This window comes from Labrus mixtus, chromosome 21 (genome assembly GCF_963584025.1).
Source record: "Labrus mixtus chromosome 21, fLabMix1.1, whole genome shotgun sequence".
NCBI lineage: Eukaryota > Metazoa > Chordata > Actinopteri > Labriformes > Labridae > Labrus > Labrus mixtus.
This window is the reverse complement of record NC_083632.1, coordinates 1,921,241-1,937,254: the sequence shown is the minus strand read 5'-3', so window position 1 is coordinate 1,937,254 and position 16,014 is coordinate 1,921,241. Positions and strand designations below refer to the sequence as shown.

The 16,014-nt window shown below is 43.1% G+C and overlaps 1 protein-coding gene across 1 annotated transcript; it reads left to right on the top strand.

Moving 5' to 3' along the window:
• The first annotated feature begins 389 nt into the window (after positions 1-389).
• grnb (granulin b) lies at positions 390-14,538 on the top strand. Its single transcript, XM_061027919.1, has 17 exons — positions 390-511; positions 806-874; positions 3,492-3,632; positions 5,057-5,197; positions 5,687-5,800; positions 6,318-6,459; positions 6,585-6,694; positions 7,813-7,942; positions 8,046-8,137; positions 8,270-8,432; positions 9,307-9,404; positions 9,735-9,968; positions 10,076-10,312; positions 11,173-11,436; positions 11,521-11,754; positions 12,661-12,918; positions 13,790-14,538. Exons 2-17 carry the CDS (start codon positions 872-874, stop codon positions 13,934-13,936), a joined length of 2,508 nt encoding a protein of 835 aa, XP_060883902.1. The 5' UTR covers positions 390-511; positions 806-871; the 3' UTR covers positions 13,937-14,538.
• The last annotated feature ends 1,476 nt before the right edge of the window (positions 14,539-16,014 follow it).

Genomic DNA, 16,014 nt, shown 5'->3' with positions numbered 1-16,014 from the left:
ACTATTAGAAGAAAACGTAAAAGGACAGAAGACATTTAAAAAGCTAATGAGGTGACGAGGTAAGATACATTGATTAAAGCAGACTTGGAGAAACAACAGCGATCGTTGACTGATTTAGCAGCTTCCATTACAGACAGGATAAAGTGCTGAGTCAACAAAAATACAAACAGGTCACTGTTTAATATTCATCACTTGTAATTAAAGTTCACATTTTAACAGTCAAATATGCAGCTCTGCCGCTCTGCCGCTCTGCCGCTCTGCCGCTCTGCCGCTCTGCCGCTCTGCAGCTCTGTGCTGTCAGCTGGAGGAGTGAACAGCTGAGTCACGTGTCAGCTGGAGGAGTGTCTCTTTAACTGTGAACAGCTGAGTCACGTGTCAGTTTGTCATGTGACTGTGAGCTGGAGGAAAGATTAAAAAAACAGAAATTTCATCTTTGTTCTCTGAATGTTTGTGAAGCCGCTTTGCAGACGCTTTGTGACTAGCCTGAACTTACTGACACCACACCTGACAGGTAAGAAAAACACTCCCCGGTTTTCTGCACGGGACAGAAACACATCCGCTAACAGACATACAAACCGGCTAGCTCAGACGTTAGCCACCTAGCATGCTAAGCTAACTTGTTTTCTTTGGATTAGACGTTAGCTTCCAGCTAGCACGCTACTTTCAGTTAAACTCTGCACTTACAGTCAGTTTCTTTTAGTGTCAAGTGATGTAATATTTCTAAACATGTCTTAATATATTTATAGGAGTGATTATGATTATTTTCCACACTATCATTGTGATTAATGTTGTTTTTGTTGTTCAGTAGGTTGTAAGAGGAGTATGCAGCTCAGTGCTCTTTGTTCATAACAACACAATCCACCTGCTGAAAATGGTAAAATACTCTCTTATTATTAACATTTATAAGGTTTAACTCGTTATTTTATATGCAAGCTGCAGGGGAGAAAAGTTTAAATGTATATTAACTCATGTAAGTTCAATTTTCTAGACTTTTAATTGAGTATTTTGATTTTCTGCTACTCTTTTCGCCCATTAAACTAAATTTCACTACATTTTTATTCTACTTTATTGTTTTTTTAAAAGCTGAATTAATCTGCAGATTAATACTTGTGGTACACAACATGCTCAACAAAGTAAATATATGTTAAAATAGTTTTTATTGGTCCTGTTTGGGCTGCCACAAGAAATAAATGTACATTCATTTATTTGTAAATGATAAATTAAAAAGAAAATGACAATTGCATTATTTAAAATTCATGGCAACATCCACATAAAGAGGAGACTAAATAAAGCCAAAGAAAACTTTTAATAAAGAAGATTAAAGTATGTATATCTGTTCATAAATATATATGCATTTGCTTAGATGCTCCACCTTTTTTAAACCAGTGTTTGTATCTTATTGTTAATCTAAAGTAGCCTATAATGTAAAAAAAAAGAAAATCCAACTTAACATGAAGTTAATGAAGGCTCAGTCGGTCATCTCTAAACTGGAAGGTCGGGGGTTCGATCCCCAGCTCCTGCAGCCACATGTCCGATTTGTCCTTCGACAAGACTCTTAAAGAGGTCATATTCTGCCCTTTTTGGGGTTCGTATATTTAATCTATGTATCTACTTTTGTACGTTCACAATAGATAAAGTTTGAAAAAAGTGTGTGTTTTCATGTACTGCTCCTCCTTGCTCCCTCTCCGCTCTGAGTCCGTCAGCTACGCTCTGTTGAGCCCACACTGTTAGACCCCACGTGGACCAAGTCTGCTCTGATTGGTCTGCCGATCCGCTCTGTCGTTATTGGTCAGTTGCTCAGCACGCGTCTCGGAAATTTCAACATGAGCTGCAGGGCCACAACGAGCCAATGGGCTTAGATCAGTGATCTCACACTGACAATGACGCCGGACTGACAAATTTTTATCGAGGGGGGCTCGAACCGAGCGTTACATGCAGCTAATGCTACAGCTAACAGGAGGACGTAGGAGAAGCCGCATTTCTGCATTTTTGCACATAGATGTGCCTAAACATGCACAGGACACTTGGAAAACACACTAAAGAGCATATAAAACCAGAAAAAGCATAAAAAGCAAAACAGCAGCTCAAGAAAACAGGAACCCCGAGCTGCTCCCGCTGCTTCAGCCAGTCAATAATATCTGCCAATATTAGCATATCAAGTGGCTATCGGTATCGGCTAACTTTATCGCAGATATGTGCCGACATGACTCGAATTAATTCACTAGTCAAATAGCATTTCACTTGAGTATCGTTGTATTACACTAGCAGTTCTCTGTCACCAGCAGAGGGCGCTGTATGGATTACAACAAGCATCATCACTCTCCAGAGTGTCAGGATGTGATGCACGTACATGCTCAGTTACTTTCCAGTTGAGTCTTCATTAACTATCTTTTCCACAAATATTTGATAACTGAATTTGAGGGATCAACGTAACAAATTTGTATATTTATATTTATATATCTCTACAGATCGAATATAGATCTAAGAAAGAGATCGGCCAATATATCAAATCGGTATCGGCCCTTAAAATTTCATATCGGTCGGGCCGTACTCTAAAGTGACATGCTGTGATTTCTTGTTCCTGGAAGCATTGTAGAAATTGTCTTTTTGCCTTTTTCTCAAAGTAGATGTTAACTATAATGCTTTTTTATTCCTTGGTCAATGTGTTGTTGTCCTTTTTTTTGTACAGATATTAATCTTGTTATTTAAAGTGGTATGGACCCACATGTCTAAAATAAAGTATATATCATAGAAAATAGCCTAACAGCTTTGCAGGTTGCTCCATATTTGTGCCGTTTTTGCTGAACAACAGATGAATTCCTCTGTTTTAATGTCGCAACCTCTCCCTGTATCAAACACGTTTGCTCAAGAAACTTCTGTTAAACCCCGAAGGAATGACCTGCCTCGACAAATCCACCTGACCACCTCACAGAGCAGAAAAATAAACCCAAAGAAAGCTAGCTTATTTCTTAATCAAAAACCTTTTTGTAATACATTTTTTTGCAAGCCAAAAACACCAAAAGCTTCACGGTTTGATCTCCTCGTGTGCATCGATTTGAAGGTTTTCTTTGACAGAAAATGTAACCTTGTAAAGATTCAGACGAGAGAAGCAGATTTAGAATTAGTTACAGTAGTTAGCTGTATCCCTAAAAGGAACAAAAACCTGAAAATGAATCTACTTGTATGTTAGTTAAACATTGACATGGTGACTAAGGTCATTGTGTAGTGATGGATTTTGATAAGAAATGCCTCAGATAACAAACAGAAAGGGGACGTGAACTTTTCAGAATCTGGGTTTTTGTTTGGTGTTGAAATCCAGTTAATCAGCTTGTGTGTTTGCCCAGCTGCTGCCCTCTTTGTTCTCGAGAAGCTCAAAGATTAGATAAAGCCTGTTGACAGTTGTTCAGGATCTTTGTGTGTTTGTCGGACAACAGTGTGTCACACTTGACTTCTCTCTCATCATCCCTCTCCTCTCCTCTCCTCGTGTTCAGACTGTGCAGATGGGGATCCTGCTTTTGGCTCTGCTGGGCCTCGGCGCAGCGCTCGTCTGTCCTGATGGAGGCATGTGTGAGGATAAAAACACCTGCTGCAAGAACACCGTGGGAGGATACGGATGCTGCCCCCTTCCTCATGTGAGTTTTCAAACTGTCACATGTCTGACACAAGGGGGGGGGGGAAGGGGGGGCATGTTTCAATTAAGCTGCAAGAAGAGCTCTTTGCAGATGAAGCTTCAAGATGCAGAGTATGAGCACGCTGTTGTTTTTGCAACTTAACTTCGGTTTAAATCCTCTTTCAAATGGCTTCAGTTCAATCAAGAAATATGAAGACATATAAAATTATCACCACACTTACTTGACGTTTAACTTTGCAAACATACTGGGGTTAATCTATCGGACAGCTGTAGTGAAGAATTAAAAACATGTTTCTAGATCACGCTCATTTCAGGTAAATTTACATGCAGTGTGAAGATACGAGCATAATAAAGATCGCTAGCATTAGCATGCTAACACAACAATGCAGCGGGAGTTGTTTTGGTTTCATGCTGGTGCTCAAGGGCGACATCTGCTGGATCAAAACATCACATATAAAGCCTTTAAGGCAGTTCAAACACATTTTCAAAATGACATATAAGGTAAGGTCCGTACTGTCGTCTAATTGATGTGTGTTATGTCTGACTCACTCATTTATGAAGGCATAGATCAGTTAAATGACTTCAGATCAAAACAGTCTTTTTACATTTTTCTTCTGAATGTCAAGATGTTTGTGCAACTAAAAAAACATCACATGCAGATAAACTTTGACCTGGAGGACTGATTATCCTCACTGACAGGATGAGTAGTGTTGTAGTCAAGACCACACTGACTGAGACCAAGACGTACCCGAGACCAGAGTGCTCCGAGACCAAGACATTTAGGGATCGAGTCAAGACCAGGGCAGGGTGAGACTGAGACAAGACCAGGACCATAAGTATCACAGAAAAATCATCTTCTTGTGTGGAGGGGGGCGTGTCACTCACTTAGACTGTAACACTGGGAAGATTGCGGCTGTAACCGGGGGATAAAATTCATACTATGAATGAATTGAAATTATTTGTTTGACCGGCAGTAGCTCAGTCTGTAGAGACTTGGGTTGGGAACCGGAGGGTTGCCGGTTCAAGTCCCAGTGCAGACCAAATATGGAAGTTGGTCTGGTAGCTGGAGAGGTGCCATTAGTGCATGTCCATAGGATCCTGTTTCTGCATGTGTGTGTATATTTCAGCCTATGTTTGTGTTCATGACTTACAGAGTGTAAGTCCCCTTGCGGGGATCAATAAAGTAAATCTTAATCTTAGAAAGGGGTGCTTTTCTTCTAATCACAGTAATGACAGAAAATAATAGCCTATCAGTGGTGGTCTTAACCGGTCTTGATTCAGAATTCAAAGTCCGGCAAGTCTGCGGCCGAGACAAGACTGAGAACTTCAAAAAGTGGTCTCAAGACCAAGACCGATTTGGAGTACTACAACACCAGTTCCTAGAGTGTCTGAAACCTTTGTCTGTTTCTCTGAATCCCCCTACAGGCTGAGTGTTGCTCAGATCACCTCCACTGCTGCTACAAGGACACAGTTTGTGATCTCGTCCACTCAAAGTGCGTCAACAAGACAGTTTCTCTGCCCTTGATCAGACGAGTTCCCACCAAACAGGCCCTGCTCGTCCCTCAGGTATTTTTTAAAACTGGTCATTGACATTTATCATAGTGGTTAGGTTGTGCGTCATGTAGAGAGGCTGCAGTCCTTGGAGCGGGAAACCCAGGTTCAACCTGACCATCGGCTCCTTTCCTGCATTTCCTACCCCATTCTCTCTCCAATATTATCTACTATATCCATTTTCCTTTGTAAATAAAGGTAATCATTAAAAAGGTCCCAATTACCTTAAACATGTGACAAAGATGAGCTGAAAATCCTCGAATTTCTGAGACCGGGGTTCAGTCCTTAATTAAATATCCGATCAGTTTGTTAACCTTCTGTCAGTCAAATAAAACTTTAATTCTCCTAGCTCTACTTTTAATGTTGCTGTGTTCTAGTTGCAGTCAATTTGACATTTTATTTGTCGGACAGAAAGCGAAAATCTTCCGCTGGCATGCTGTGTGTGTGTGTGTGTGTGTGTGTTGCTGTCATTGGTATTCATGCTCCGTGTCTGCGATGTTTCAGCTCGAGGAACGAGTAAAAGCAGTCATGTGTCCGGACCAGCAGTCGGAGTGTCCGGATGACACCACCTGCTGCCAGCTTCTGGACGGCTCCTGGGGCTGCTGTCCGTTAGTGAAGGTGACGTACATGAGTACACGTCCACATATCTGCACTCAAACTAACACACACACACAACAACAACAAACAACCTCATACACTTATCATCAACAAACGTATCACACAGTCTGCTGGTCAGAGACTGAAGCTGAACGCTGCTTCTCCGGATGCTCGCCATGATAGAAAAACATTTTTGAATTGTTGCTATGCATAAAATACTTTAAAGAATAAATTCTGTGACAGATGATAATAATCTTAAAAACAATAGGACATGGAGCGAGAAAGCCAGAGACCTTCCAGAGAGGGGGCGTGGTCAGACACAGCTCATTTACATATTTAGAGCTACAGACACAGAAACAGCCTGTTCTGAGCAGGGCTGAAATAGAGGGGTTTATAGACATGATCACTTCACTCAGCAGCCTCTACCATCAGTGTGTGAATGTGTAGGTGTGACCTGCGGTGTGAAAACACTTTGAAGTCAGAACATTTTGCTGTGTCATTACTCTCTGAAATGATGTGTCTCTCTCTCTCTCTGCAGGCGGTGTGTTGTGAGGATAAACTCCACTGTTGTCCCGAGGGAACAAAGTGTGACATCGCTCACTCGAGGTGTTTGTCCGCCTCACTCGAGTCCTTCCCCATGCTGCAGAAAATGCCCGCCAGGAGGAGGGACAATGCTACAGGTGAGGAAATCCTACTAATCACGTTTAAAGATCTGGCAGATCCATCTGCCACTGCCACACTGATATGCCGATGATATCCTGCTGGTATCTTATGACCTTGTTTCTGTCTTCATGTGTTTCTGCAGCCTCTGCGGTCACTTCAGTCACCTGTCCAGGTGGAAGAAGCAGCTGTCCTGATCAATACACCTGCTGCCTGTTGCTCAGTGGAGACTACGGCTGCTGCCCGTATCCAGAGGTAAAGTTAGTCAAACTATTATCCAACAATTTCAGATCAGGAACAGAGTCTTGCCAAATACTGGTACGTTCTGCATCTCAAATATTAGAATTAGCTAATTTCCTCCTTTTTTATAATTGTATAAATCCTTTAAAATCTTCGGGTTTTCATTCAATGACTGGACAGTAATTTGATGATAACTTAACATTTGCTCTGTGAAATTGCAATTAATTAATTAAATTGCAACGGTGGTGCAGTGGTTGGCGCTGTCACCTCACAGCGAGGAGGTTCCTGGTTTGAATCCCCGTCTGACAGGAGTCTCTCTGTGTGGAGTTTGCATGTTCTCCCCGTGCATGTGTGGGTTCTCTACAGCTTCCTCCTGCAGTCCAAAGACATGCTCGTTAGGTTAACTGGTGACTCTAAATTGTCTGTGAGTGTGGCTGGTCGTCTGTCTCTACATGTCAGCCCTGTGATCGGCTGGAGACCAGTCCAGGGTGTAACCCCGCCTCTGACCCAATGGCAGCTGGGACAGAATGGGGAAAAAGCCATATAGATAATGGGTTGACTGGATAATTAATTAGAGTAACCTTATGCACTGTTTTCCCCTGAAAGAACAGCTTTATAATCAATTTAATGGCACGCTGACTTGTTAAAGGGAAAGAGAACTGCCCCTCTCTCCTTCCCACTCCGCTGCCCTGCACGCTCTGGACTTATTGATTTATGCAGGTTTGATCTCCTTCAAGAAGCACGCTCACTTCAAGCTCACAGCTCTTCAGCATGAAGTCCTTAATGCTAATGTGTCCTGTTCTGCAACATCATGGCAGAGGTGAAGAGAACATAGAGGACGTTGTTGGAGGAAGAAAAAGAGATAGAGACCAAGCACGAGGCCAGAGCTGCCTCTAAACTGCCAATGAAAGAACATATTGTATTTGTATCTAATCGCAGGATAAACTGAATTATACACAACATTGCTCTGATCGAGAAAATGTTAAATGTGAAATCCTAATATTTAGTTGTTGTTCATATATGCATCTGGAAAGACTTATTTTTAATTCTGTGTTTGATTTTTATTAACTGGAATTTGCTTGAAACTTTCTGTATTTTTTTTACTCTATGGTTGTTGCTTTAATCATTTGCAGGCCATATGCTGCAGCGATCACCTCCACTGTTGCCCTAGCAACACAGTATGTGACCTTGAGGGTGGTGTCTGCAAGTCTGGCGAGGTGCAGCTATCTCTGCTGAAGAAGATCGCAGCCGTCCCTAATGACGGTGAGGAGCAAAGTGCAGTTGAAAGAAAGTCGTTAATATTTTAAAACAAAACACGTGTCAAGCATCAGATCCTGAGTCTGTTCTGTTTTTATCGTTCTGTCAGTCGATTGTCCAGACAAGACATCGGTGTGTCCGGACCAGACATCATGCTGTCGCCTGACAAGCGGCTCTTACGGCTGCTGTCCGATGCCCAATGTGAGTACCATGAGATCACATGTTCAAAGGGATAAAAATGACTCCCCAAAGAGAGCTAGACCCTGAACATTTAAGGATGAAATGTTGAAGATCTTCAGTTAATATATTTTATGTCTTGTTTTTTTTTTTCAGGCCGTCTGTTGTTCAGATCACATCCACTGTTGTCCTGCAGGAACAGAGTGTGACCTCGTCCACAGCACCTGTATGTCGCCCCAAAGAGAGACCACCGAGATCGTCAAGATCAACGCTGCAGAGACGAAGCTGATAGCAGTACAGAGCAATGAAAACTCTAAAGGCAAGACTAAACTTCTTTACTGTGATTAATATTTAAAGGACCAATATGCTTATATTAAAATATTGTAGAGAGCTGTCTCCCCCCCCCCCCCTCCTCTTTAGAGTCCATGCTCACTCAGGTCACCATGTGGTGGACTCTGAAGCTTCAGTGTTTATCCAGCTCTGCATGGGTCTGTAAACCTTTCTGTGTTCTAACCTCTCTCCATTTTTCAAAAAGCATCTCCAATATTGATCCTAGTTTGAGCACGTTTCTGCTCGTGGAGCTTATTAGAAACATGCAGAGGCTTTTTAGGTCGGGTACAATCACTTCTATCTGAACCACTTCTCTTGCCCGCTTCCATCGCTGCAACACCTGTTGACCTGATAACTGCTCTCATATCTGACAAACTGAGGGAGTCCAAAACGGCCGTGTGGGGGGGGGGGGGCGCCTTAAAAGCACCTACCTTCTCTGGTCCAAACAAATCCAGAGCATTCAGGAGCAGAATCTAAAGTTAGAAGGAGGACATACTGGCTGCTGCATTGTTGTCAGAGAAGCCAGCACTTCAACATGTTTCCTTAATGATCAGATAGTAAGATACCTTTATCATTTCACTCACTACACATCTCACTGATTGGACCTTTAAGTGCCATTAAGTAGTTCTTAGTTTTTATATGAAACAAGGGCATTATCTGATTTAAGGAGCTCTCATGCTAGAGCCTGCAGGACAAATAAGCTGCAAGCAAAACACAACTACAAACAGCATGTTGATTGTCTATTTGCATTGCATTTAATGCAGGTGACAGATTTCTAAATGGAGGGAGAAGACAATGTTTTGTTTATTGTGTCTTTTTGCTGAGTTTTAAACTGATCATAAAGTTTCTGTTTGTTCTTTTAGTTGCTTCAGTTCCCTGCAACGACTCTGTGGCCTGTGCTGACGGGTTCACCTGCTGTAAATCATCTGCGGAGCAATGGGCGTGCTGTCCGCTTCCAAAGGTACAGACATAATGATGTTTACAAAAATATAAATGATAATGAACCAACGGACAGACCGAGTTTGTCTCTCTGTAGCTGCAAAGAATGACTAAAGACTTTTAGAAGATTTATGATTCCCCTCCTGTCTGCAGAGTACTTTTTTTTTTTAGTTCTCAATTACCTTGACAAACGGCCTCTCACCTATCTCAGAGAGAAATGTTTTGTTGCAGCACTCGGGTGGAGGAATGTGAGTCAATATGATGAAGGCTAATATTTATCAGACTAGAAAAGTTTGGCAAACAGATAATCATGAAGTCAAGATTCACAGTTTGTTGCTTCTCCTCGCTGCAGGCCGTGTGTTGTGACGACCACCTGCACTGCTGTCCTCACGGCACCCTCTGTAACCTGGTCGAATCCACATGCGATGATCCTGCTGGCAGCACCGTGATGCCCTGGCTTACAAAAGTTCCCGCCTTCCCTCTGCTGACCAAGAACAGCAGGTGTGATAAATCCACGTCGTGTCCGGGAAAAGCCACCTGCTGCAAGACGGCGGGCGGAGGCTGGGCGTGCTGTCCTCTGCCTCAGGTAATGTGTCAGGAGGATGTTTTGATTATTGTCACTCAGCACTTTTCTGGTTTGTGCACTAATCGCAATAATCCGGTCTGTATTCTTTGTTTTTGTTTTTTTACCAGGCTGTGTGCTGTGACGACCACGTCCACTGCTGCCCTCACGGTACCGTCTGCAATCTGGAGGCTGAAAGTTGTGACGACCCGTGGGGTTTCCTCCCGTCCCTCCCGATGGTGGAGAAGGTGTCGGCTCTGATCTCAGACGTCCAGGACGAGAAATGTGACAAGCAGACGATGTGTCCCGGAGGAACCACCTGCTGTAAGGGAGACTCTGGACAGTGGGCGTGCTGCCCCCTACCTCAGGTCAGTCACTACTTCACTGTGTGTTTGTGAGGAGACGGGTCTCTGCAGGGTCAATGATGCTGCTGTTATATCTGAGGCTGTTAGTTCTTGTTCAGTGTTCAGGAGGAGTTGCTCCTTTTCAAAGCAGAAAATCACAACGCTAATGCAAATTCAAACCTTGGACATTTGCAGCACAAAGTCAGAAAGCATCCGATTAAAAATGAAGGTTCAAGAAGGTAAAATTCAATGGCTGTTGATTCATTAAATCTCTTGTACTTAAAGAGGACATATTATCCCCCTCTTCCACCTTTGGGTTGGTCAAACAGTCCCCCTGGGTTCTAAATGAAACATCTGTGCTGTGCTTTGGTCAAAATATAACATGAATCAAGCACCAGAGGAGGTTTGTGACCCTGTATAAACCAGCTCTCTCAGAACGCTCCGTTTTGGTGTGTGTGTCTCTTTAAATGTAATGACCCCGCCCCCCCCCCCCCGAGTTTTCCCAGTAGACATCACTCCTCTGTAGAGAGAATAAAAATGGCAGATCTGTGTAAAGGTTTTGCTCTAGGCTGGGGGTGGAGTCCATGGGTGGAGATACCAGGGGAGGGGAGGGGATTATATTGTTTTTACCAGAATCCCACTGTGACATCACAAGGAGAGCACATTTGAAACTGAGCAGTTTTCTCTGTGTTGTAAGACTTATGTAGACCACAAACAAAGGACTGGATGGTTTATTTCACATGTTGTGAGTCAGTAGACACTCAGGTTACCCAAATATATGTTCAGAAACACTGTAGAAGTGAATTTTTCATAATATGTCCCATTGAAATAATTTTCTATGATTTTCGGCTGCATTAAAGAGATATTTAACCTATTTTTTCCAGGCTGTGTGCTGCAGTGATCGTGAGCACTGCTGCCCAAAAGGCTATAGATGTAACGTAGCTGAACAGACGTGTGATAAACCCGGAGCCCTCGGTCTGCCCTGGCTGCAGAAGATCCCCGCTCTGCACACGGAGAACAGTCCGGCTGTTTCCGCTCCACCTCCTCCGGTCAGGAACATGTGTGACGCCCAGACCAGCTGCCCGAAGGACACGACCTGCTGCTTCATGGACAAGGCGCAGAAGTGGGGCTGCTGTCCTCTGCCAAATGTAGGAGAATACTCACCGCCCTCGCACGCCCAACAGAGCGCTAAACTATGTGTCAGATTTGAAGTCATCTCTGCTGTTTTTCAGGCCGTCTGCTGTAAGGACGGGAACCACTGCTGCCCCAGCACTCACACCTGTGAACCTCATCGCTCCTCCTGCTCAAAGGGCCCTCATGTCATCCCCTGGTTCACTAAACTGAGCGCTCTGACCGAGCCGTCCGCCGTCACAGACGTTAAATGTGACGACAAGAGCAGCTGCGCTTCAGGAACGACCTGCTGTAAGCTGGATTCAGGAGAGTGGGGCTGCTGCCCGCTGGTGAAGGTCTGTACACCTCAGACTTCATATTCATGTTTGGATATATATTCAAGATTATTCATTTGAAGTTTCAGAGAGAGCGCAAACTAAGTCTGATCTGATTATACTGTAAGACTTTTGTCCACTCAAAAAATGTAAAAATATTTAACATACTTTTTAGTATCAAGCTACAAACATTTTATTTTTAAAGGTCACATATCCTCCTCCTCTTCTTCAGTTTAAATAAGTCTCAGAGCTCCTCAAAACATGTGTGTGAAGTCTCTTGTTCTAAATCCACTCTGATCCTGTATTTGATCATGTCTATAAACCCCTCTATTTCAGCCCTGCTCAGAACAGGCTGTTTCTGTGTCTGTACCTTTAAATATGTAAATGAGCTGTGTCTGACCACGCCCCCTCTCTGGAAGGTGCTTGGGTGTACTCGGTGCTTTCTCGCTCCATGTCCTATTGTTTACGGTGAGAAGGCAGACTCAGAGGGCAGATCAAACACCTAGCTGTGGGAGTGTCACCCACCTGGGGGAGGGGCTACTGCCCTTTGTGATGTCATGAAGGGAAAATCTCCAAACAGCCTGTTTGAGCACACATTTTCTGAAAAGTGGAGCAGGCAGAAGACGGAGAGGATGGACTTTTCTCATCATTGGGGGGTTTGAATAAGGACTAGAGACACATATTAGAGTTAGAGGAACATGGTGAAGAGGATTTTTCATAATGTGACCTTTTTAAATAAATGAAAGTGACATCATTGTGAAAATGGGAAAATAAAGGTCAAATCTAATGCGAGCCGCCTAATGGGCCACTTTTGTGAAGCAGAACTGGTGCTGCAGGATGACTTGTTTTATTTATTTTCCAGTGAACACGATGAAGTGAGAAATGTTCATACTCTATTTAAATGTTGTCGTTGTGTCTCCTCTTCAGGCGGTTTGCTGTGCAGACCACCAGCACTGCTGTCCGCAGGGATACACCTGCAACATGCACACAGGAACGTGTGAGAAGAAGAGCAACGACGCCCTCATCAGCACCCTCCGTCAGAGTGAAGTGGTACAGTCCAAGCCTGCGGTCACAGAGGACGACGCAGACGTACCATGTGACACCATGGGGGTGTATCACTGCCCCGGGCGAGACACGTGCTGCAAGATCTCAGACACAGAGTGGGCCTGCTGCCCCTCGCCCAAGGTGATCCTCAGCTCACACAATCCACTAAACCTTTCATTGATGTTCATTTTATTGAGGGAAAAATAGAATAGACTTGAAATGGTACAATCATCAGGAGCGTGGATAATGTGACCAGTGAACATTTATGACACGTGATCCACAGAGTCGACTGTGTGAGCTTTTGTGTTTCCTGCCTCATCAAACATCCTCTGTCACTTTAATTTAGTCCTGATTTATATTACTTTTTCACATTTTAATTGTAGATTTAACTTACAGTGAGCAGTGTGTTCCTCACATGCCTGAAGGGAAACCTGCAGCAACACAGATCTAGGGATTTGAATGATATAATAGAAACAATGAGAGCAGTGGTCCAGCCTCAGGACCCACAACCAGGCACTCCTCAGTAAGAAATCATGACCCAAATTTCCAACATTTTTCAACCAACAAGCTTTATTTGATGAAGTCAGTGCAGCTTGGACCTCAGACGTCACAGGACAACGAGAAAGAACAAAACAAACATGTTTTAAAAGCGCCTCTTAGACTTTTTTTCTTTCCAGGCACATATTTGCGACCCACTGAAAACAGCTCCTTGACCAACTCTAGGATCCTGTCCCACCAGTTGAGAACCACTGCTTTAGAAAATAGAAATAAGAATTAATAATGAGTCTGAATGAAACGCAAGGTATGTAGATTCCACCACCAGGGGGCTCTCAATCAAAACAATAACAAAAGATGACGTCAAGGCTGGCGGGGAATCATGGGAGTGATTCTCTCTACTACTCCAAATTCTCCAAAAATTTCAGGAGAGCAGATGTGAAAATGGCTACCGACTGCTCATCTGACTTTTTATATTGTTTTATACATTGAAATGTTGTCTGTCTTTTTCCCTCAGGCTGTGTGCTGCTCGGACTCAAAGAACTGCTGTCCCGCAGGATTCTCGTGTGACCTGAAGTCTCAGAGTTGCGCCCCGCACTCCCCGCTGACCTGGGACTCTTTGTTCGGGGACCGCAAGAAAGACTTTAACAGAGCTGGACTTTAACCCTGCGTTAGACGTTTAGCTTAGCGTCATCAACGTGGACACACACACCACATCGTCTCGTCTACACTCCTGACTTCGGTTTGGTCATTAATGGAAATGAATTTACAAAGTTTCTGCACTCGTGTTTATTTTTTTTGGTTGGTAGGTGTGGAGGAAACCCGCATTCAGGGGACACCACAGCCTCTCTTTAGGTGAGCGCAGTGTGCAGGAGTCTTTAATGTATTTATCATGATGACACTTACTCTCTGGAAATCAAAACAAATACGCTAACCGTGCCAGGCTCCAGTGAAGATTTGTTTTATTCTGTTTTTCTTATCGCCAATGAAATGTGGAAAAAAAGACCAAAACTGACGAGCTATGAGCCACCTTCTGACTTCTCGTCTTGTCTGTTATGCTCAACTCTTAACCAGTAACTTTCTACTGATGTGCAAAGTTGGTAGTGAATTAATGATGGCGTTTATCGAGTTCTTTCTGCCGTCGTGTGGTTCATGGCCTCATGGTAGCTAACCTCGCATCCGTCTGAAACGGAGCGATTTAAAAAGTCATTTTAGCAAATTGTGAAATTTGTCTCCAGGAAACAGATTAAAGAGATTTTAAAACACCTTTTTTAATTTGCAGTTTTGTTATTTTAAACGGTTTTGACATGACTTTAAAAAGTAACTTTTTGGGGGGTGCTGGTAGCCTGGTAGTTGGTGGGCACGCTCCATGTACAGAGGCTTAAGTCCTCCAAGAGGGCGCAACAGGTTCAGGTCACAACTGAACTGTTTCCCGCCTGTCGTTCCCCCCTCTCTCTCTCTCTCTCTGATTTCTGACTTGATCCTGTCTCTAAATAAAGACGTAAAAAAGGCCCAAAAATTGTTCTTCTTTGCAGACAAACAGGAAGTTTAGTAGATCTAGTAAGAATCAGGGGCAGCAGACTTTGTGATGCTTTGTGGGTTCTTGATACTGAAGGAAAATGGCGCCCAATGTAGGGATGTGGCTCACTTCACTGATGTGAGGCGCTTTACATCATGTACAAGACGCATCAGGTTCTGGATGCAAACTAAACTATTCTTTGTAGAAACATTAATTTCTAGTTTTGGTCTTTTCATTGGATTTTTTTGACAATAAGAAAATGAACACAATATCGACTTCTTTATTTTCTGATCTGGTTTTTCCCAGTGCGGTTGTATTTCCCTGCGATGAAATAATCATACATTTGCCTTTTTATTGGAGGAAACGTCCGGTATGATAGCCCAAAACTTGTTAGGCCCCGTGTCCACCGAGCTGTTTTTTTCTGGGCGCTAGCGTCTTTTTTTCCCAATTGTTTTCAATGAGTAGAGTTTGCAGCAGAAGGCAGCCGCCCCGGAGAAAAAGTGCAACACTCAGCGTCTTTTTTCTGAGCGCTTTGCCTTTTTTTTTTGTGGAGCCGCTCTGAGCGCTCAAGTTGAAAACCCAAACGTATGATATTCCACATATTATTAACGGGGGCCTAAGTTGACAGAAGTTGTTTTGAAGTCATTTCTCTCTTTGTGTTCAGGAAGCTGCTGTTCTAAAGTGAAGTTGTTCTGGTTTTATGAAGTGTAATGATTCCTTAAGTTTGTCTGTGATTTATTTTAAGGGTTTTCAGATTGATAAACTGTGAAGGAAAATGTCATGTGAAGCAGCGATATAGTCTTTTACAATTTGGATGCTTCAGTTTTTTTGCTACATGATTTTATCTCAATTAAAAACATCTTCTCCATCATCGTGTTTAATCCACTTTTATAAACAGAATTGTGTCATCATGAAATAAACTCACTCACCATCCACATGTTGTCTTCACTGGACTTTTTACACTCATTCACAGCTTAGATTGAATTTAAAGCTATTCATTTTGTTTTTCTAAGTTCTGAAACTACGGGGCCCCTGAAGGGACACAGAGGGAGAGAAGTTGATCCTGAGAAACCTGGAGGATCCTAAAAAAGATTTCAGAGGTTATTTGGGATCTTGCTTCATTTTAAAGGACTTAGGATCATGCAAAAGATTCTTTAGATGTTAAAAAAGTTTCTCTTGACGTGTAGTCTTTCAAAGAGGGGGGGGAGGGGGGGGGGGCGTGC